Source organism: Hakea prostrata, chromosome 5 (assembly GCF_041222555.1).
Source record: "Hakea prostrata isolate BN-2017 chromosome 5, UWA_Hpros_2, whole genome shotgun sequence".
NCBI lineage: Eukaryota > Viridiplantae > Streptophyta > Magnoliopsida > Proteales > Proteaceae > Hakea > Hakea prostrata.
In genome coordinates, this window is record NC_142604.1 from 18,767,441 (window position 1) to 18,791,577 (window position 24,137).

General features: G+C 37.6%; 1 protein-coding gene across 1 annotated transcript; it reads right to left on the minus strand.

The window, feature by feature from the left end:
• Positions 1-7,846: 7,846 nt before the first annotated feature.
• Positions 7,847-23,920, minus strand: LOC149015603 (sequence-specific DNA binding transcription factor). Its single transcript, XM_089157253.1, has 2 exons — positions 23,081-23,920; positions 7,847-8,344 (listed from the first exon to the last, which is right to left on the minus strand). Exons 1-2 carry the CDS (start codon positions 23,616-23,618, stop codon positions 8,088-8,090), a joined length of 795 nt encoding a protein of 264 aa, XP_089013379.1. The 5' UTR covers positions 23,619-23,920; the 3' UTR covers positions 7,847-8,087.
• Between the last annotated feature and the right edge of the window lie 217 nt (positions 23,921-24,137).

Below are 24,137 nucleotides of genomic sequence, written 5' to 3' on the forward strand. Positions count from 1 at the left end.
GATTCTATCATTATTCTCTCTAGAATAATTATTTTGGTACATCATACTATTTCTCGTATAGATATAGAGAACCAACATTGGTATCAGAGCCAGATTCCTACATTTATTTGTTCCTCTCGAATCCTGTTGTTTGATTTCTTATATTGGATCTAAGTGAGAAGATCCAGGGTTTAATTGAAATCCTAAATTATTATTGAACTAGATAACTTGATTTTATTTTTTTTCCCAAATGGAAGGATCTTTTATAATTTTCCTTCTTCTTCTTTTTTTTTTCCTCATCCAAATGGGACTATTAATCATAGTAAAGGTTGTTAATCCATGATTTTTTTTTATTATTATTATTTTTTTGGATTATTCGTGCATTTTTTTCTCTTTTTTATTTTTTATGAATGCGATGATGAGATCCAAGAATCCAGTCATGTGTGGGTATTAAATTTTGTTTTTGGAGGGAGGAATTTTTTTTCCCCTCCCAGATGGTGCACCGTCTCATACAAGACGGAGAACAGTCTAGTCACAGAGGGCAGACGAACTCCCAGACGGCGATCTGTCTCAAAATCCGTCTGGTCATAGAGGGCAAACAGACTCCCAAACAGCGAATCCGTCTCGAATCTGTCTGATAGTCCATCTTCGTTTTTCTAGACACCTGTAACTTGACACGCTGAGTGATGTTTGGGCATTAAGAGTATAATGGGACTAAGTGAGAGCTATTGGGGTAGAAGCATTCCGTGTGAACCACCTCATAGCATGTGCATGACTTTGTATTTTAATTTTTTTGTGAGTAGTAAAGCAATTTTAATTATTGAAATCATGCTTCTAATGTAGAATAAAACTAATATAAATTCTACGTGGATTTGCATGAGGATTTGATTGGATGTTTGTTAGCATTTCTTTTGGTTCAAATACTTATCCCGTAGGTTGACCATGTTAATGTGAATTGGCTGATGCTTGTGTTTTATGCTAGAAATTATAATCCATCCTTCCATGATTGTCTCTAGTTGATATGGTTGCAACTAAGAGCATGGTTGTTGACCTTCAAGGGAGATAAGTTGAATGAGAAGAACTATGATATTTGGCACCGAAAGGTGCAATATCTCCTTGAAGAGGAGTACATGCTGGAAACCATAAACCAGACCATGTCCCCACCTAAAGAAGGTACCACTGCACAACATCATAGGGACCTTGAGATCTACAATGCTTGGAAAAAGAAGGACAGGGTAGCTAGGATTACCATCTTGAGCTCCATGAGGAATGATCTGATGCTTCGATTTGAGAAGCACCAGACTACAAAGTCTTTGTGGAAGGCAATGAAGTTCCAATATGGAGGGGGACTTCCACCACCAGAGGCCGCCAGCTTGGACTCACTTTTGGTAGGTTGCATATGTTAGGGTTTGGGCTCATGGACATCCAAGGGGCGGCCAGGAGTTGCGAGGGGTCATGGGAGCATCCGCCCCAACAATATGTGGATGTCTCCATAGGGTTAGGAAATGGAGTCCAACAACACTAGCCAGTCCATGAGGGTTATCATTCCTAGGTAGAGAATGATACTTAACCGAGTTGGTTGGTGCCATAGACGAAGTATTTGGACTACATGTAGAATGTTATTGTATGACTTTGCATTCGATTATAAACCTCGACATGCACTAGTTTTCATGCCAATGGTCGTGGTAAGAGAATGTTGACCTAAACCCCAGCCATGGTTGATTGACGAGGAATGAATCCCTTTGGCCGAGATCCCAACAGAGGTAACCAATCCGTAAGGGATTAGAGTGACTAAACCTACCCAGAGGAGGGTTGGTGTTATATCTTAAAGCATGTCAACCATCTAGAGACTTGCATAGTTAGTAGTTGCATTCATATATTTGCATATCATTCTTTATGTATGTGCTTACTTTGATATACTGACGATATGTATGTGAGATGTGTTTTCCTATTGAGTTCATTAGAACTCATTCATTTTCTTTGTATTTTACATTATATTATACATATGGGTTTACCAAATCAGGAGAGGTTCCGTATGATTGGAGCAACTCCTATGAAGAGAATGTGGTACTGTCAGTTGAAGACGGAGAAGTATGTCATAAAGCCTTCTGTTGATGCATGGAGTGCGCTTTTAGCACCCATTGATGACAAAAGGAGACAGATCGCTCGGCATTTTGAGAAGTCTTTGAAGCAAAGTTGGAGAACTCCCTATATTGCTAAATCTGAAGCGAAGGGTATATAGCCCAGGAGCGAATTACTGGAATAAAACTGTTTTAGATTAATAATTGCTTCGCTGAACTCGATGAATTTTGGAACTCAGTTACTTTGATTCATTTTCTTTGCAGTATTTCGATTCTTGTAATCATTTTTAATTAATTATTTGAACTTGTTCTTGCTTATGATTATTATTACTTGCATTTATTATTATTGACGATCAATTCGTGGATTCTGTGACGGATCGCACCCAGCGGACTTGATATCGGCGAGTGCGGGTGTGACAGTTACTCTATAGTGGCTCCACATTGGCTTAAGATCATCAATGTAGGTCTTCAAGTCTTCTTTATATCATAGGAGATATACATTATATATCCCATATGGGATTGGCCCTACTAGCCCATGTTCAGCACCACTGATCTCATCCACCATCACCTTATAATAAGGCCCCTATGCAACATTTGCAGGAGCATTGTGATATAATGCCCACTTAGAAAAGGTTGTCCCCACCTTCTCCTTCACATTATCCCACATAGGAGTTAATTTCTTTTAATTTGTCTATGGCCTCACAAACAAGTCAGGATCAGTGCGTAGTATTTGCACATCGGGATCTATGGCATGGGTCAAGAAGCGGTAGTGGCACTGGGACTAAGTGCAGCAGATGTCGCACTAGGTCGAGGCCGTGGGGCCCATGGTAAGGGAGCTTACTCTAACACTCTAGCTCCTCATACTGGAGGCTTTGGAGCCGCCTTTGCTTGCCCTCTCAAAATTTGAATCTCTAGATGACCCTACACCCATGGCCCTCTATGTCCTCCTGATCTCATCGAGATCATAAGACTCTCTACTCATCCTGAGTACTCTCTCCATTTCTGCCTCTAGGGATGATGAATCATCTAGATCCACATTTTTGGTCTCCCACCTCCTCTAAGCATGTTGTCTAGAACTCATCCCTCTTTGCCTTCTTCTATGCCCTCTTCTCTTGCCTTCATATTACATATTTTGCCATTGCCACTTTAACTTCATAAGGAATATTAGGGCATCCAACCACATTGCAGTCCCCTCCTGCTAGATGAATCTTTAGTCAAGTGGCCCCACCTAATCCAATCTTTTTCAAATAATATTTACACTTTGACTTCTTCTTGTAGTTCGTCGACTGCCTACCATGTTGCCAAGCTATGTCTGACAATGTGTTTCTAAGTCTAACTCAAAAGTTTGTGCCTGATACAAACATACATAATCATCGTTAAAATACAAACCCAACACTTTAATTTGAGCCTAAAGACACTAAACTAAACACACATAATTTGTAAACTAAGGTATTCATAAACATTTGAATTTTTTTTCCTATATTAAAATTATTTTTATAATAATGATTAAATACAAGAAAAATCAGAAAACAAAGTAAAACACTTCAAAATTCAAATTCAATCAATTACATAGGTAAATCTATCCATTAGAGACAACACATAATAATTTCAACTCAATCCAATATGCTTTGAGCATGAAGCAAATAAAAACATGCAAATTTTTAGGTATTTTTTAAAATCAAAAAGAAAAAAAAATTAGTAGAACACTACAAAGATCAAATCCAACAACAACCACTTGTAAATCTATCTAGTAGAGACCATGGAATTTTTTTTTTTAAACATTCCAACACCATTTGACCATGAAAAAAAAAGAAAAGGAAAACTTAAGTTATCTTGCAACAAAGCTTGAAAACAATGAAATAATCCACCAAGAAGGGCCGAAATCAACAAAGAAGTATTTAAAAGTGCTCGAAATGATCCAAAACCATAAGAAAAGGTCGAAATCAATGGAAAGATGAGGTCAAACCTCCTGGTTCCGCCTTGGTTTCGCGCACGAAACTCTGCTTTCATAGAGTTTCGATCAAAGAAGATGACTTTTCATAAACGTGAACTGCCTGGTTTAGCTAGTTCGGTTCAATTTTGACCCAATGTTGAAATTTTGACAGTTTCGACCCATGGTCCAATCCGTTTGATTCTGCTTTCGACCCAATGTGGAAATTTCAGTGGTTTGGATCGAAATTGTCGAAATTTCAACAGTTTTGATCGAAACTTGGGACTTTTTTTTGGGTCCCTAGTTTTTTGTTTCAACCTTCCCAAAATGCAAAATTTTGACTGAAACTCGCAAGTTTCAACCGAATTTTGTTCTCTGCTCTATACTTTATTTTTCTTACTACTTTATCCCTACACTTTTTAAAATTACTAATCCAACCTTTAACTTTATCTACAATTACTAATGCCCTCTATGGTTAAGCTCCATTAGTTTACAATTGATGTGGCATCTTTATATTTTCTCAAAAACCCCAATACAACCCTAGAGTTTTCTCTTTACTTATTCACCCTTTTGTCAACTTATAATACTATCCTTAATTAACTATGGAAAAAAATTAGCCATAAATTCGTTTTCTTTTCTAAAAAGAAACAGACGAAAAAAGGGAAGAAGCGATTGAATAAAACTCAAAATAGAAAATAAAGATGATGGAAATGAATTTGTTTTCTTTTCTAAACAGAAATGATCGAATAAAGGAAAGACACGATTGAATAAATCTCAAAATAGAAACTAAAGATGATGTAAATAAATTTGTTTTCTTCTCCACAAAGAAAACGGTCGAATAAAAGAAAGCAGTGATTGAATAAAACTCAAAATAGAAACTGAAGATGAGGGAAATAAATCCATTTTCTTATATTACTTATACAGACAATTGCACAATTTGATTTTGGTTTCAAAACCATAAACAACAGAACATTGAATTAACATTGAAGAAGTAGAAAGATTACTTTTGAAAAGCATAATAGGTATAGGGGAAGAAAGAACATGAGCCAGTTCCTTAAATGATGATGAATAATTTGTTAACTGCTTCATTTCTTCTACGGGAAAGTTTTACAGAGAAATTTGTAGAAGAAGATGAAAAGGAAGAAAAATATTTTAACCATTGGAATCAGTTAACAGAATCCAATAACAAAAGTGTTATCAGGAAAAAAAATCTAAAGAAGGTACCCTTGCTTCAAGGATTTGAGGTCTCTGTCACTGCAACAATGTTTGTGGTTGCAATTCATCATTGTCAAATTTACTAATGTGGAGTCATTAAATAGGAGCTAATGGCAGAACCCTAATTCATAATCTGTAATAGGCAGAGAGAGGAAATGAAGTATGAATGCCTGGAGCTATTTTTTTTTTGGGGTCAATGAATGAAGTTTGAACATAAGGGTGAATCTAGTTTACTTTGGTATGAAGGTAATATCGTCTTTTTATTTCTTAATTTTAATAAAGGGAAAAATAGACATTACATATCCAAACTTAATGGCTACTTAACAACGTTAGAAGGGATGGGGGCAACCGTAATTTTATAAAGAACAACTTTTGATTAATAATAAAACCAAAGTACAAGAGGCAACATAAATTATCCCTTTTAATATCTATTTATCTCAAAGGGTGATTGGCTTACTCATCAGATGAAAATGGTTCTTTTACATTCAAAGTCAGACAAAATGTGTTCCACATCCATGTCAAAGGAAAAGTGGAATTCATACACTCTCGTAGGAGAATGTGATCTAAGCTAAGCTCAAGTTTGCATGTATAAGCAATTGTAAAGTTGTGAGATTTGGTGGATTTAATGTCCATGTTATTTGACCCAAAAAAATGCCAATGTTCTTTTTTTTTGGCCAAAATCTTAAAAATGCTCATGTTCCTTTAGACGTCTTGAGCATTGTGGGAAATCTTGTGAGATATCTCGGTTTTTTCATAAATCGAGACAAAATAGAGATCGAGTTTTGTGAAATCAGACATCTCTCTTGAGATCTCGCTATATCTCATCCCAAATCCCGTCATATATTGTTGGAACTCTCAATTTTTGCCGGAATTTTGTAGATTTCAGTTGGATTTTCACTTGCAACTACTTTTACTACATTACAACATCAAAGGAAGATCAATCATTCTTTGCTTGTCTTATGAACGTATAAGTTAATGACTTATGTAGAACTTCTAATGGTTGTGTAATTTTATTATTCTATTCTCGAAAGTCGAAATTGTGATATTCATATGGATGGAATTTGACGATGTTTAAGTTATTTGATTTATTCAATACACTTGTTTTTTATTTATATGCCTTAATGGTTCTATATTACATATTGTATAACCTTGCATTCTTTAATCCCACAGCATTTCAGTTTTACACTATGAGTAAACTTAGAAATCATACTTAAGGTTTGTTTTTTCACAAATCCAAGGCCACCAATGTGTACAAAATACTTTAAAATAGGCTAAATACTAAGTTTTAGCCTCACTAGGACCCCAAAACCCACCACCATTGGCCACCGAATTGACGCAAAAAAATCACACATCTTGACCGAGATTTCGCCAAGGTCTTGAGTGCGCAAATGTTACCAGTTGGATCTTTTCTCGGTTCAATGTTACCAGTCTGGATTACCATGTGCTCCCCCGATGCTTTTGAATCACACAGTGATGGAGCCCACATATAAATATAGTTAAAATTTAAAAATTTTAATGGGTCCCATGGGGGCTCAGAACCCTACTGTGTGGTTCAAAAGCGTCAATAAAGCACATTGTTCTCCCCTAACGAGGAGCTGATCTTGACTCACATTTTACCTTTCCTTGCTTCTAATATTAAAGTAATAATAATGATAATAATAATAATAATAAAAACAACAGATAACATCAGGCTTTCTTTTTGTCCTCTCCTTCTGTTATTTTCTTCTTCTTTTTTTTTTTTTATTTTTATTTTTTATTATTCCTTCTTCCTTGAAAGCCAAATCTAGTTTGAGAGCAAAGATGGATAGTTCGAAATTTTAAAAAATTGTATAGTAGATGTTGAATCACTGCATAACCCCATTATTTTGAGAATATAGTTGCATTTGATATATAATTTAAAACATAGGTGTAAACCTAATAATTTGCAAATTCTAGGTACTCCATTCCCCTAGGCAAATTTGGAAGGCCATCTATCAGGGTTTCAACTCCAAGGTTTCTTTTCTCGTGCACAAACCATTGATATATTCCCTTGGAATAGTCTCTTTATCGTTGCTTCTTCCCCCAAAGCACTGTTAGCCCAGTGTCCACCCCCCCCCCCCTCCCCCTTTCTCATTTTTTCCCCTTCTTTCACCTCTTGTTTTCTTTCTCCCTTGGGCTGTTTATAATATATCTTTATTAACCCAATATATAATAAATTAGCACAAAATTTCACCGACATAATGTAACTCCAAACCTAAACTGAAACATCAAAGTAGAGTTGTCCACCGCCAGTACAAAGATTTCATATCTAACATTATATTGGAACCCAAACTTTATCAACAGTGTGTTCCCAGTTCCAACGCCCAAGGCTTCAAAAACGTAAACACACGCATTAGTAGACACCCATGGGAGAAACTGTTACTCAATATGCTTCACCAGGGTTTTTCTTGGACAACCAGGCACAAAAATTCAACTTGACATTAATTTCATACGAAAGCAAAATTTTGTCATGGAAATAGTCTTTCTAGCCCCAACCGTCTTAAAAGTAAGAACCTCCATAGTAACACATCAGCTCAATAATGTCTTTAAGCCATCCAGGAGAAAAGCACAAAATTTCAAGTCTTAAATTCCAAACCCAACCCCCCCCCCCCCCAACCAAAAAGAAATACTAAGTTTTTACAGAATAGGGAAAAGAAAGAAATAAAAAATTACATAACACAAGGAAAGCTCAGAAGTCTCATGATTCTAAACTTGATTCTACGAATTGGTTCAAAGGTGTAAGGACCTCAACACAGTAAATAACCATGTCTGAGTTCAACATAAGAAATGACAGAAGCTACATCCTACATATACATTAGTTACCAGATAAACTTACAGTTGACAGCAATGGAAAATCACCAGATCTACTGGATTAAGCTGGAAAGTTGATCAAGGTCACCAGCAAGACTTCCTAGAACTTTGATCAGTTCATCACCTTGCTGCCTTACAAACTTAGTTTGGTTCTTCATGTCTGCCAACCCATTGTCCGTGGTTCCACTCAAGTCTCCTTTAACTATGGCAAAGATGAGTTCTGCATTCTCACGTAATTTTGTGGCCATCACTTTCTCTGTTTCTAACTTCCTTTTTTTACGGCCAGGTTTGCGCTTACATTTCTTTGAACCTAACAAACCCAGATACAAGGCATAGAGGTTATTCACTTGTCTTGGAATGTTAGACTTACCTGCTACATGCAGATTAGTAATTTAACCAAATGAGACTCATATGAATGTAAATGATAAGTAGTAATAGACTTTTCATTTGGTGGCAATGGTTGCTCACGCACTTGTGTGTGAAGTACCACAAACTGCCGTAGTAGTAGTGGCAGACAGCTGAAGAAATTAGTCATTCACCAGAATACGTTTGTCCGCAAAAACAACAAAGGTATCAATAATTGACATAATAAAATAACCACGACAAAATTTATCTCATAGGGCTGAAGAGAGCCAAAAAAAGGATCTCTCGTGTATAATCCTGCATAATCTCGAATGTTATCAATTCCAGTACATAGACCAAATGATACACTGTGAGCAAAAGTTCCTAGATTCATGGAGATATAGAATAACATATAAGTTATCATGCTTGCATATCCATCATTTGAGTCTCCAACAATTATTCCAATAATTACATATATGATTTGACCTATGGACGGATATGCAAGCATACGCTTCATGCTTGTTTGAGCAATAGCAATGAGATTCCCCAATATCATGCTAAGAATAGCTAGGATTTCTAGAAGAAGATGCCATTTGTTTGATGAGAAATAAAAAGGAATATAAAAAATCCAAGTGGCTGAAGCTGAAGCAGCTACTTTTGAAGTAACAAAAAGAAAAACAACTAGAGTGGGAGAGCTAGAGTCGAAAAGAAGATTCCTCACTTCTTTCTCTCATTCAAAGATCTTCAACAAAAGGGTAACTATACCTGAAACCAACACAAGTGGGTAGGTTGAGAATACCTAGGGGCACGAGACAACTCTCTCTAAGGAACTCAGCAAAATAGCCCCATAACATCAGGAGAAGGGGCGTCTCCTCACAAAGGGGGTCACAGTGACCAAGCCCAAGCGACTGTTTACCAAAAACACAGGTCTCTGCAAAGTCGTAAGACCACGTATGGGGGTTGACGCTTGCCCAGTGCCAGAAGGTCAAGGAAGTTGGTGACCTGATCACTTGGGAGTCAGCAACTGAAGCCCTGGTGAACGGTGACGGTCCTAAGGTAGCGAAATTCCTGGTTGGGTAAGTTAGGACCCGCACGAAAGGTGTAACAATCTGGGCACTATCTCGGAGAGAGGCTCGGTGAAATAGACATGTCAATGAAGATGCGGACTACCTGCACCTGGACAGAAAGACCCTATGAAGCTTTATTGTTCCTTGGGATTGGCTTTGGGCCTTTCCAATTTAGGTGGAGGGTGAAGATGGTCTCGTTCTGTGTGGTGGGGGGGGGGGGTTCGAGCCATCAGTGAGATACCACTCTGGAAGAGCTAGAATCCTAACCTTGTATTAGGTAGATAGTTTCTATGGGGCATAGGCCTCCCAAAAGGTAACGGAGACATGCAAAGGTTTCCTTGGGCCAAACTAAGATTGGCCCTCGAGTGCAAAGGCAGAAGGGAGCTTGACTACAAGACCCACCCATCAAGTAGGGAAAACCTTGGTATAAACAACACATTTTATAACAAAAATGAAAAACCGTCATAAATACTAAAGTATAAGTAGATAATAAAACTTAAAACTTCATCTTATCCTTCCTAATTTTGCCACTCATCCATCTCAACATCCTTTTTTCTGCTACACTTGCTACACTTATTTTGCCTATATGATGTTTCTTAACAGCGATTCACATAATAGAAGACGAAGAGGTTCATGCTTCCTTTGTTGAAGTAAGGGTAAACGATGTTATTCAAGATTGAAAGTCCCCCATTTTGTATACTGGAAAAAGGAATGACCCATGGGGCTCAAGATTGATCCCCGATATGCTTCTTTGACATAAAACTACGTTTCTTTGGAACTGACATTCAAAAATAAAGAAGATTTCTATAGTTGGATGTGAAAGACATGTATTGTTTAAAGTGGATAGCTCTTTCTATTCCTATTCATTACAAAGAAATTCCATTTTTTAGGATTTCTATTACAGCCAAGTATCAGAAAAAAAAAAAAATTTATAGTCATTGCAGTAATTGTAGCTGCTTTGGCAGCAATGGCAATGGCAGTCTCCAAATAAACAAAAAAAAAAGTGTAATGCAAGTATTAATAGTAAAAAATGGAAGCAGCTTCTGTAGCAATAGTATGGTGGTAGCACCACTAGCACATACCAATATAAATTAGGTCTAGGGCTAACGGCAGATTGGTAACTCTCTACGACTTAGGGTTTAGCGCAGGAGTTTCCAGCAATAATTGAGGGATTTTCTAGGGTTTTAATGGGTTTTATGGGGCTTTAACTTTGCTCAGGCCAATCTGATTTATACGAGAATTAGAATTTAGACTTGAAAAATCAACTCCAAGATCAAGTACGACTGGGTTTAGGGTTTCAGTTAGGTTAGGGTTGGCTAATACCTTTTTGTTCTTGTGCCCAGATTAGTCCCCAATGGAAATCCTTTCAGTTAGGATGAATTCCCAATTGATCAAACTCAACAACAACAACAATAAGCCTTGTCCCAACTAAATGGGGTCGGCTACATGGATTCTTGCCCTCCAATCAATTCTGTTCGAGGCCATGCTAGATACAAGGCCTAAGCTATATATATCCTTTTTCACCACTTCTCCTAAGGTTATCTTAGGTCTACCCCTAGCTCTTCTCGTTTCTTCAATATGGATTATATCACTTCTCCGTACAGGGGCATTTATAGGTCTCCGTTGAACGTGGCCGTGTCACCTAAAACGACTTTCTCGAAGCTTATCACTTATGGGAGCAACTCCCAGACCAACTCTAATATGATCATTTCTTATCTTATCCATCCTAGTTTTGCCACTCATCCATCTTAGCATCCTCATTTCTGCTACACTGAGTTTATCTATATGATTCTTTTTAATAGCCCAACACTCTGCACCGTACATCAGACTCAACAAATCTAAATTCTGAAAATTTGAATTTTCTGCAAAATCTCAAGGTAGAAGATGACTTGCAGAATTTTCAAACTCACTAAAATACTTCAGATTTGCAGAAACTAAAGGTAGGACTAGACTCACAAGTTTCCTGCGATTCTAATAAGGGGAAAAGGGGGTGGAATGGGGATAGGAGTGATGATCTCCTAGAAGGAGTAGGACCTGCTGCTGCTGGAAGAAGAAGAAAATGGGGGTTGAACTAACAGGGCTAGGGGAGGTTAAGGAATGGACTGAAACTAAAGGGGTGGGAATGACTTGAGATAAGATTAAGGGCAATTCTAGGTCTCAACAAGAAGGGAAAGGGGCTGGGAGGCTGCGGTTGCAGGGGAAGGGGCTGTGAGAGGCGCGTGGGCTAGGGGAGGGGTGGAGACTGTTTTGTACTTACTTGGGAAGGTGCTGGAATGCTGGATCTTGCACAGGAATGTCTTGAAGATTACTTGCAGTTGCTGTAGTTGAAGAAGATAATGATGAACAGAAGAATTTCCAACACAAACACTCAACCAAGGCCCACCCAATGAAGGAGACCCTAGTCCTTACTCAACAATTCAATTAATCATCAAAACTGATTTCAACTTACAAGAGAAGGCTACTTATAGCCTGACTGGCTGACTGACTTAACTTGGGAATCCTTGACAGTTAAGGATCCTCTTACAACTTGAATTGGACTCTCAAAATAAAAGATAACTTCAAAAGAAAAAACTCCTAATAAATAGGATCCTCTTGGATAAGGAACCTTATCTAGGACTCTTCAAAATAACTTTTAGCTCAAGGTAGACTATTTTGACTCATCATAAAAGACTCAAACGCTCCCTAAACCCAAACTTAATTAATAAAATTCAGAAATAAATTGTAAACGAAATTCAAGAATTAATTGTGGGCTAATGCCCAAAATACCCTTCCTGTAGGGTTCGGCCAGCTTATGGAGGCTTCTTGGAGCCTTCTTGGGGGCCCCACTTAGGTTTTCGGACAGGGGTTCCCTATGTTCACATGAATCACATCACATACCCAACCCACAAGATGTCTCAGTGAATAATCTCCACAAAATATGTGTATTTCTCCATGCTGTCAAAATGAAGAAGCATGTATTGAAAAAGCTGTGATGTTCAATGATCACACAAGAAAAGATGACTGGATGGAGAGGGTAAGATATATGTATTGTGGGTAATTTCTGAAATTACTATTGTTCCTTGGAGATTTACATTTAAGTTTACACAAAATGTCTTACTTGCAATTGTTAAGACATACAATTGTAAGTTGCTGCTTCTGAATGGGCAGACTAATTATTCTCTCCAATCAGTAGCTATTTATCTCTATATTCTTCTTCTCCTCCAAGCTTTCCTTCCTTCTTACTAATAATGCTGGTTGTTCTAGGTCTGGAATTGCCAACTAATATTAGAGCATTGAACTACCCACCTTTGACCCCTTCTCTTGTTTCGAGAGTTGCATTAGGTTTTCCACCGCTCTTTGTGCAGAAACCCATGTAGCTTTTGGTTTCTGTGAAACCATTACTGATGGAATATGAAAGATGAAGATGATACATCCATGGAACCTGCTTCTATACCCTGATCAGGGAGATTCTACCATGCTAATGTTGTTAAAATAATAGCTTGCAGCACTTCTGTTTTTTTTTTTTTCAACTGAATATTCTCTGATTTTCTAGATCGAAGCACTGGTTCTTTGAAATATTATAGGATTCATATCTGCTGATTAAAAATAGCCGTCTACCTCAATTTGGTCCTGATTAGACAATTAAATTTGTATAACTTGATGGTTCCTAGATTCTGAAGTTTTCAAGTTCTATTTCTGGTTGACCATTATAATTTTATAACAAATATCCAACATTTGGATCATCAAATTTTGACGGTCTTAACCATACATAACCCGACCCTAACCAGAATTTGGGCCTCATCCGAACTGTTGATTTCTAGTTAATACTTTCTCTTATTCTGCTGGTTCCTAGTATCCTGTGGTTCAGCTTGTTGAAAATTTTGTAAACTGCTGTTAACCTCCTATTCTATTAGTTCCTAACACCCTATAGTTCTGCTATTTAGAAATTTACACTGTTTTTATTAAGGTTTTATTAGTTTGTGCTCTGTATTCTGCTGTTGTGACTGATGTGGTGCTGCCATTACATATTCTCTGATTCACTGGGTGGTTCAAAATCCATTGTGGCTTGGTGAATATCCAAATTACTTTTACTGGGCTGAACGAAGCTTCCAATTATCTTCTATGGGAAGGCTGTGGAGATATACATGTAAGCAAAAGGAAAATTAAAATATTTGATTCCAGAGCCTCTCTATGCCATTCTAATGATTCTAAATAAAAGTGCTACAATGGCACTTGTGAGGCTGATGAATATTATGAATCCATCTCATGCCATGAATGTTGTGCATCACACTGCAGCTACAAATGATTGAGATGATTTGAAGAAAGTTTTCCCTAGATAAGAACTTCACTTTCAAGCAAGGTGATAAGCCAGTGGTTGAGTACTACATGTTGGAAAGGATTAATGTCTATCAGCCCTAGGCCACTGAAGACTTGTTGAAGTCTCAGCAACAAAGTTCACAAGTGCAAACCTTTTATCCAAATTTATTTGACCTGCAGCCTTCAAATTCTTGCTGCTGGTAGAAGAGTCCTCTCAGTATCTGAAGTTATTTGTTGTATTCTGGACATTTCATTTTCCCTCTCACTGAGTCTGAGATATCTTCATCTTCTAAAGACAACTCTGCCACTTTTCTGCTGGCAGAGATGATTGTGGTCATGGCTCCACAATTCCAGAAAGAAGACGCAGTTCAAGTGGGTTGTCCCTGTACATGGTACTAGTGGAGGTAGAAGACAGGAAACAATCCAAGCCTTAGGGCACACAGGTTTCACCAAGTCTTAATTGTTGTTCAGTTAAATGCCTACTCAATGACAAACAACTTCGAGGCCTTAGCTTAACTCAGCCAATTGTATGGGCTGGTTAGTAGCTAAAACACTAATTAGCTTATTCAATGGTGATGCACATAAAGCTCCAACCACTCCAATATATGATTCGTATTTCCCCCAGAAAGATTTTCCCCAAACTTCAGCACATAACTGCATCCCCAGAAAACAGAACCCTACGAGGTTCTGAATAATATCTGCCCTAATTCCTGTGTACATAAACTTCTCACCAGATTTGGCAATTAATTAAGTATTCACAGTGGTCAATCTTACTCCCTATTTGGGCCATCTTTTGGACAAAGGTAAGTTTGAAAATGAGGAAAATGTAAGCATACTATGACACACAAGAGGGAGTGATTATCACTCTTTCCTTGTAAAGTGAGAGAGTTGACACCTAACAGACTATATGTGGATACATGAAGATGACTAATGACTCAGGTGCCAAAACCCTGACTTAAGCATTTGTTAGGAACAAATGGATCCAAGTCATGGAGAATTGATATGGACTGCAAATTCCAGAAAAATATTTAACTGATGCTGGTGTCACTGACAGAGGGTGAATCATTGACCCTTAAAAATTCTGTTTTGATCAAACTTGTGAAGGCAAACACTAAGGCATCTTGGGTCTTGGCTATTTCTTTTGTCGTGGCCTTAGTTATTTGATTCCTTGAACAGTCTTGGGTTGCTTAGATGCTGTGACACGTATGGTTATTATGGCACTCACCAATCATACTGCTTGCAGTAAAGCAAATTGGTCGGTGTTGACCTTTGTAATCAACCACACTCATAATCTGATGCTACACCCTGCCTTTCAGCTGTATATGACTTCTTAAATATGGGCCAAGGTCTACCTGGTTTGCATACTCATTTCGCATCTAACAAAATTAAAATATATTCCCACAATCACCCAACAGGAGACATGACTTCTAAGTATGGAACAAAATTCCCTCAAAACATGGAAAATTTCCATTCCATTTTGAAAAGGTCGAAACAAAATCAAATGAAATCACATGTTTCCATCGAAACCTGAAAAATTTCGTCGAAACATGCAAAATTTCGTCAAAACATGCAAAACCTTGTCGAAATTTGGGTCAACTCGTTCGACCAGGTGGTTGTTTTCACTTTAAGTCATGAATTTGATCAAAATTCTGCATTTTGCACTAGTTTCGAATGAAACTAAGGCAAAACCTCAAGTTTCAACCCATTATTTCCCCTTTGATTTCAACCTTTGTGAGCTCATTCTAGTTGATTTTAAGCCATTTCCTTCCCCCCCTTGGTGATTTTGACAGTTCTTGGAGGTCACTCCAAGGTTTTCTGCAACGTAATCGAAATTTCCGCAAATCTTTTATTTTTTCTTTGTTTCATGCTCAAATGTTGTTGGATTCTTTTGAATTTAATATATATTGTCTCTAGTAGCTAGTTCTAATACTGTATGTTGTTAGATTTAATTTTTGAAGTGTGTTAGTGTTTCTTTATTTTTCTAATTTTAAAAATTACCTACAAAATATATTTCAAAAAATAACTTACATATGCATGATGTACTGGCTTTGTTTTGATGTATGTAAGACACCATCACTAATGCAAGGGAAACCCTAGAAACTAGGGGACCTACAAAGTGGGCTACTAGGCTCTTAGAATTAGACACCTATTATTGACAGGTAATAAAAGAAAAAGGAATTGCAGCACCTAGATTCTGATTAAGCATTGCATATAAGACAGATAAAGAAGACAAAGAAGCACAATAAGTCCTAATGGATGAGCACAACTAAACAAGAATCAATAGAGAAACAAGGAGATGAGGATATTGACACAATAACACTAAATTGAGTGCAAGAGTATTAAGAAATTTACAGAAAATTATAGCTATCCTAGTCAATATCAGATTTCTAACAAAGAATTCATTAGTTAACAATGCAAAGGAAACCTTGGAAGTACTGTTTTAAAGAAACTACTGACAAAAAGGAAGAATTATAAAATGAGAAATACTTAAGGAAAGACTTAATAAAATTACCTGCTGGTTCTGGCTGCAAACATCGGTTAGAAAATACCAAGGAACATAAATAATAGAAAGAAAGAATTTCTGGGCAGTGATGAAACACCAGAATGAGCAGTAGGGTTAGAAAGGAGAAATACAGCAAGGTTTCTATACAAGAAGTGAGAATAGAGAAAGAGAGAAAGAAAAGAAGAAAGAAAGAAAGGGTACGGCAAATAAAAGAAGAATTTCTGACAGACAGAATAGTAGAAAAAAGAGGAGGAAAGAAAGAAGAAGGAAATAAAAGAGAAGAACAGAAAGAAAGAAGAGAGAATATAGCAACTAGAGAAGAGAAGAAAAGAAAAGGAGAGAAGCCTAATTCATGTAAGAGAGAAAGTAGGAGAAGAGAAGGAGAACTTACCTAAGAGCGTGAGGAATTCATGCCAAGGGAGATTTGAGCAAGAGAGAGAGAGAGAGAAAAGTTTTTTTTTTTTTTTTTCATTCATTCTTGCTGCCAAAAATGTGTCCCATACAAGATTTAAATAATAGAATTAATCCCTCCCAACCCTACAAGCTTAATTCCCAAAATAACCCCAACTTAAGTTGCAAATATAACTCAAACCCAAATTAATTCAAAATTGGGCCAAAATACACTCTAGGCCAGCCCACAAAGACTAAAACATAAAATTAAAAAAAAATTCAATAGCAAACTACTACCCAACCCACTAAGACTAAGGCTGCATTTGTTTGCAAAGGTGGGGTAGGAAAAAAGAGGTGGGGAAAAAAACATGTAGGCCCCATGTGTAGTGGGGTGAGGGCGAAGGAAAGGAAAGGAAAGTGTGTAAAAGTGTTAATTGTGGGACCCACATTTTATTTTTCCACAAAATCCCACACATTTTGTGGGGTTTTGAAAAAGCTTGGGGTGGGAAAATTGGGTTGCCACCTCATCAGACAAGTTTCCTTAATTTAAGGAAACTTGTCTCTAACTTTCCCACCCCAAGCAACCAAACAATGTACACTTTTAGGATTTAAAGGAAAAGTAGCAAAAGTTTGCTTTTTTCTCAAGAATTTTCCCACCCCACATTTATTCCAACAAACAAATGCAGCCTAAGGAAAATAACATGACAAACTGCCTATGAGCAGTGTTCCTCATCGACCATAGGACCCTAGCAATTTGATAACCTCCGAACTCGTCATTCATCCACATAAATGTTGTCGTGGGATGATCTCTACACCGGGTCACTGGTAAACTCAAAATTTCCCACTAATGTCCTCATCAATCACTTAATCTAAGCTGTGATGGTGTCCAAATTAATTTTAGGTTGTTTAATTTTAATTTCATGTATTTAATAATTAATACTGTAATTATAAAAAATATTTTTAATAAGCAAAAAATTATAAAAGTTTAGGAATACCTTAGGTTATAAATAATGTGTGTTTAGGCTAAAAATTAGTTAGTTTGTATTTGAAGTTTTGGACTTTGAAGTTATATATTAAATGTTTTGTTTATAGTGTACTTATCGAAAACTTTTCTATATATACTATGGCTTGAATTACATATCTACATTAATTTTTTTAGCAAAACGCATGTGCCAACATGTTCATTATGCTTTAATTAGCTTACGTAGAGTCCCACCCCAAATAACCCCAAAACCTATTGAAATTTGCTAGAAAAAGTCCCAAGTTTCCACGAATTTTCCCAGGTTTGGACCTAAAATTCCCATTTTCACAGGGTCGAAACCTGAGTTTCCCTTGAATTTTGTTCCATGCTTTTAAGTGGTTCAGTGATGTGCCTATGTCCATATCGAAATGTCCTAATAGGGTTTCATGTATTTCTCATATACTACCAGTCAAGGAAGAAATTTCGACCACAGATTCGCCTGCAAGGCGTTGCGTTTCGGTCGAATTGATCCGGCACTTTTCGAAAATTAAACTTCAATTTCGGGCCTCTTGGACTCAATGATTTGGATTCTTGTTACTACCTATTTCAGCTATAAACACATGGACTGTTTTGTAAAAACAAAACTATTGAAATTTATCATTCAGTATACTAACAATGCGGTTCCGCGTGCCTTGCTCATGCATATCCCATCTGTTGTTTGGTAGTGGTTACTATCAACAAGTCAACAAATTGCCGGCTGATCAAGTGATGGTGTCTCAATATATGCTAGCCTATATAACTATATCTTTACACATTTTAGAAATAATTATTATAATAAAAATGAATGGTAGCAAATAATAAAAGATAAGTTTAACAAACACAATTATAGATCATAGTCCTAGGCTAAACATATATTAATTTCAAGGCAATACAAGATCATTTAAGGCATGAACAAAACAAATAAAAAGGGGGTTTGGCTGTTGGGTGTGGCTCTGCTTCACATTCTATGTTGCGTGCTGTTGTGGCTTGGGGTGTTTGGAGGCTAAATGGCAAGTGGTGTTTGAAGGCGAAGGAGTGTGATTAGGTGAAATGGGATAGAAATCAACAAAACTAGGAAAACAAGTTGGATGCGATATGTCGAATGGTCGAATTTCGGTCAAATGGTCGAAATCTCCGAAATTTCGGTAATTTGATACTTTCCGAAATAATTGAATTTCGTTTCGTTTTTAAAATGCAGACATTTCGCCGAAATTTCGCAATTTCGGTCGAATTTTCTTCTATGCTACCAGTATCTGATCGCTATAACAACCCAAGATCACCCTCTGCTGTTACAATCTTTTGTAAGCACAAAGAACTACAACTCTGAAAATTACCAAACATACACTAGATAATGAATTAGTGATTAAGAACAATAATAAAAGTAATAAGGCAAATGCCAACCCTTATCACATCCAGTGAACAAGGAATATTGAATAATCTGTTCTGGAACAAAACAAAAAGGGTCTGCAAAATCACAAGTTACCCTTGAAGTAGCCCTGCCTGAAAACTTGCGGGCAGTTGACTCTTTCCCGGTAAAATGGTTAAAATGAAATCCTGACTGAAGTTGGAGATTAGATAAGATCATAAGAGCACAAGCATTGACACAATTCATGTAACAAAGTAATTGTACTCTCTCACGCATGTGTTTTTTTGGCTCAAAAAGGGAGTACTTCAACTCTTAAAAAGTCCAAAGAGTATATATAATAGGTCAATATGTGGATCAAAAGTTCAATCTAATGAGATCTGTCAATTTAGAACCCTTTCTGTTTGGCCTTCTATTGATTTGCACACTAATGGGAACATTGTCATATCTTTCTCTCCAAAAGTTGGATTGATCTGATTTTGGTGACATTGGGAAGCTAACTAAATGTCCACAACTTCATGTTGTGCTTCCATAAATTCTGCAAGTAAGACATGCATGTGCAAAAACTGGATTATGGATGCCGTAGTCTACATCTATAATCGAGATCAGTACCCCTTATATGAACTCAGTCACCCGATTCTTGAGACATTTTAAAGGTTATTTGGAAGGCTAGAGTCTTTAAATTTTGGGCTTCAGCTGATTCTGCGTCGAGAAAGACTCAAAGCTCACATGAAGGTTCTACACCATGCAAATCTCCCTGGATCATAACTGCCTCATTTCAACTTGGTTTAACCCAATTTTTTAAGACATTTTGAATCTTACTCAGAAAGCTAGAGTCTTCTACTTTTGAGGTTCAACTTATTCTGCACTGAAGACAACCCATGTCTCCATACGGATAATTGTAGTTCTACTTCAAGCTTTGCCTCCTTTCCACTCTTTAGCCACCTCATCATGTCAACTCTCTAAGCAGTGCCATACACATCTGCAGGTATGGGTTCTGATGTAACCAGGCCTGCCCACTCCCCACTCCCCACTCCCCAAAAGAACCACCAAAAGAAGGCCCACGGTAGCCCAAGAATTGAGCCCAAACACCCTGACCATGCGGCAGCCAGGGCTGGCCGATGCCCCCTGGGGTATTTTGGTCATTTTTCTCACCTTTCTTCGGGTTCCATGAGTACTGGAAGACCCTCTATTCTGTCAGGAGTCTAAAACTATTTTATTTTCTATTCCTTCTAGATATTTCTTATTTTTACTTGGTTATTATCTTGTTGTCATTTGGCCATTAAGTAGTTGAGTCCAATTGAGTTTTGTACTTTTAAGTCCAACTCTAAGTCTTTCCATGTAAGGCTATTTATAGCTCCAGATTAAATCTTGGAGTTGTGGAAGACATCTCATGGCCTGCGTTGAAGTTAGTATTTCGAAATTCCAGCAAGGTCTTCAACTCTAGAGCAAGCAGCTATCCATCCCCTAAACCTGTAAGTGCACCCTACCCCTTCCCCCTCCATTGCAAACCCCCACAGCTCCTTTACCTGAGTCAGCCCTACACCCCTTCACCCTTCCCTCCTAGCACTTGCGGCAGCATCTTCCACCCTCCCCCTTCTCTCTACACCCTGCAGCGACCACTTTCTCCTCTTTTCTCTTTTTTCTTCTTTCCTGATTCTTGCGGCAGACCTAAAACAGAAAAGAAAAAAGAAAGAAAGGAAAGAAAATAAAATAAAAGAAGAAAGAAAGAGGAAAGGAGAAAGAATCAAGAAAGAAGTACAAGATCCCACCAAGAAACCCCCTAGCCTAGTCGCAAGATCCCCTACCCCTTTCCCTCCCTAACCATAGGCCTTCCAAACCTTTCCCATCCCCATTCATCTGAACTTTGATCCTTCAGTAATTCCTCAAGTTCTTCCTTCCCATTAGGGTTTGTAAAAACCCTAAACCCTACCCATATGAACCCATTCCTTTTCCTATCAACCCTAGTTCATCCCGAAGGATCTTTGGGTAACCCAAACCCTTGTAATCTCAAAATCACCAGTGTGTCTTAATTTTGTTTAAACCATAAACCTATTCCTAAACCTCCCAAAAGCCAAGATACACAATATATTACCCATTTTCTTCACCAAAACCATCCCATAGAATACCCATTAGTTTCCTGTCCTCTCAAGACATACCCAAACCAACCCATAATTAAAATCCTACACTTTGATAACCCAGTTACATCATGTTGGCTCTAAAAAGATGAAGATGTTTACCAACATGACAACACTTCATGCCTGTCGCATACCGAGACTGCCTATTATCTATTATCATATCATGTGTTCAACACAAAAAAATAAATAAATAACCTAAAGCAGGTCCAGCCATGGGTTATCCTGGCTTGTTTTGCCCTGGTTCTTAGTGAGTTCAATAGGTCTACTTTGGACCACATAGCTATGTGGAGGAGTTGGAGTTGATAGAAATCATAACGCAACTCATGTAGAGACTACTCTGGGAGGAGTATTTTGTTCTATAGTCATGAAAAATAGTAGATTGCCGTACTGGATTTGCTATTCTTGTAATCTTTTGTTTACTTTCTAATTTATGAACACCACCTTAGCTAAGAGTTTCCTTTTGTTTACTTTCTGACCTTATATCTGGTACTGGAGGAATTTTCAAGAGTTTTTAAGTCCTATCACTTTTGAAGCTACAATTCTCAAACTACATCTTAAATTTCTGACTTTCAGATTTTAAGGAGTTCCTATTTTCTGGGTTCCATGAGTACTGGAAGACCCTCTATTTAGTTTTGTGGAAAATCCTAAGCCGCAGCAGGTAAGCAAAGAAGAAAAGACGAAGAAAGGGCAAGGGGAGGGGCTGTAAGCCTGTAACTACAGTTCAGGGTTGGAGGAGAGTAGGCGATTAGCTAACGGTAAAAGGGGAGGCTTCCTAGGCTGCTGCAGTGGTTGGGAAGGGGCTGGATTTAATCCTACAATGGAGGGGAGGTGCTGGGGTTGAAGAAGACTAGGATTTACAGGGAGGGGAAAGCTGCGGGAGAGAGAGAAGTGCAAAAATTGGGGCTGAGGTTTGGGGAGGGGGTTTAAACTTGGGACTGGAAGTAGAATGCTGAAATTTCAGAAAAACCGCAGAATATCACTTTTTGAAGTAGCCGCAGGCTCCTCTAGGAACCCACAACCTCCCTGGATTGCCTTCAAAACTCAAATCATAATTTTCTTCATCAAATCAAGCTGCTTTACAAGGTTTGAAGATTTATTTATAGCCTACTGAAAGAACATAGACTAGGACTCAACTTTAGAAAAGAAATCAAACTTGGACTCTAGCTTGCAATTCACATCAAACCAAAATTCCTAAGACATTAACTCACACAAAGAAGCTTCATAACTTACTCTAGAAAGTTCCCATTTGAATTCTAAGAGTAGATGTAGATTCCTAGCAAGGAGTAGGACAACCCTAGAGGACTCATTCACAACCTAGGAATCTCACTCTAATCAGGACTCTTTAATAACTTACAAAATAAGGACTCAAATTAAAAATAACAGTAGATCTAGTGTCCCACAAAAATACTAGATCCAACTAAACCCTAATTAGACTCAACCGAAAGAGCGCAAAATCCCCAAAATACCCCTATACTTGGACGAAAGTGCCTAGTTGCTGGTAGGGCCACAAGGTGTTGGTAAACCCCTTGGGCCCTCTTTGGGTGGTCCTGGATATGGTTACATCACATTTACTATGAGGTGATTAGGATACAATTACTTGATTTAATCTCGACCAACATTTTCATGACTACTAACTAGCACAAAAAGTTGTCACCATTCACAGGCAAATACTTAAATTTCTCATGAATAGTGAAGTCAGATCCACTTCCAGAATTGAGTTACTGAAGAACGCAGTTATAATCTTTCAAGACATTAAAATATTCCAATAGTCATCAGGACAAATAAATTATTTATATTTAATGATGAAAGAAATGGATCAAAATGGCAACGCACGACATTGAAATAAAACATAATAGAACTGCCTCCACATTATTCATCCAAAAAATTATATTAAAAAATGAGAAATAATCAGTAGAACGATTTTTCTCATATAGACAAGATGAATACCTGAATCCATTAAGACCTCAAGTATATCAGGCTCTTCCAAATCAGTTCCTGTATCCATATCTGATCGATCATCCTCATATTTTACAATACTGTCGATTAATTCAAACAGCACTCTGTCAAAAGTATTAGGAAGCCCCAACTTAATTTTTGTTTCGTCTTCCAAGGACCAATATGATTCAAGCACTGTATGAGAACCCCACTCCTTGATCTTTTTGTAATCAACAAGCAATGAGTCCCACTTTTGGCGGCACTGATTTGAAGATCTTGCAACATCAAGAACATTACAATTATCAGCTATCATTTTCCACTTCTGGTACGAAGGCAAGACCTTCAGGGCATCCCCTTCAACAGCAGCGATCTCATTCACGAGAGTTAACATTTCCTGTAGACTCCATTCAACAGCAACCTGAGAACGAGTGCAACGAGTTGGTATAACCCTAGATTTATTACTGGGTTTCTCTGCTATTTTCAAACCCTTCCCTTCTTTTACAGGAGTCTGTAGATTTTCAAGCTGTTCAGCTAATTCAGTCGCTTCCATTTTACCAATCTGGAAAATAACCAGTCACCTTCGAGCTCTTTTGGGGGGGTTCAGGATTTGGAGTCTCTCCGCAAAAAGCTGCGAGAGGATTTTTTTGTATTTTGGATCAACTTAGATTAAGCGAAGCGAGGGTAAGCAAAAAGTACCATGATCCTGATTTTATCGGTTTTTGTGCTTGACCCTGGTCTCTCTTTTGGATGATGATTCGGGGTTGACTTGGGAACCTTTCGATTCTGAAAAAAAAAATGTTGAGTTTGCAATTGGTTGCTCATAAACCTCCGGAATGGATGGTTTTTAAAGGTTATGTATTTCAAGAGTTTTTTGTTCAAAAAAAAAAAAAAAAAAAAGTATTTCAAGAGTTTGGGAATACATTTGCTCTGAAGAATGTATCTTTTGTTGGGATGATTTTTCCCTCACTCTTTTTTTTTTTTATTAAGAGCTTCTCTCACACTTTCTTACTTGACGGTTAACGGTAACAATCATATCATCCTTCATGTATTTCTGATTTTCGACCTATTA

Bases quoted from the DNA above. Each gene is read 5' to 3' on its own strand.
- LOC149015603 (XM_089157253.1), bottom strand. From the start codon at position 23,618: ATGGAAGCGACTGAATTAGCTGAACAGCTTGAAAATCTACAGACTCCT. The intron at 8,345-23,080 runs GTATTCATCTTG...TGGGTTTGTTAG, and splicing joins TGAGGTCTTAATGGATTCAG to GTTCAAAGAAATGTAAGCGC.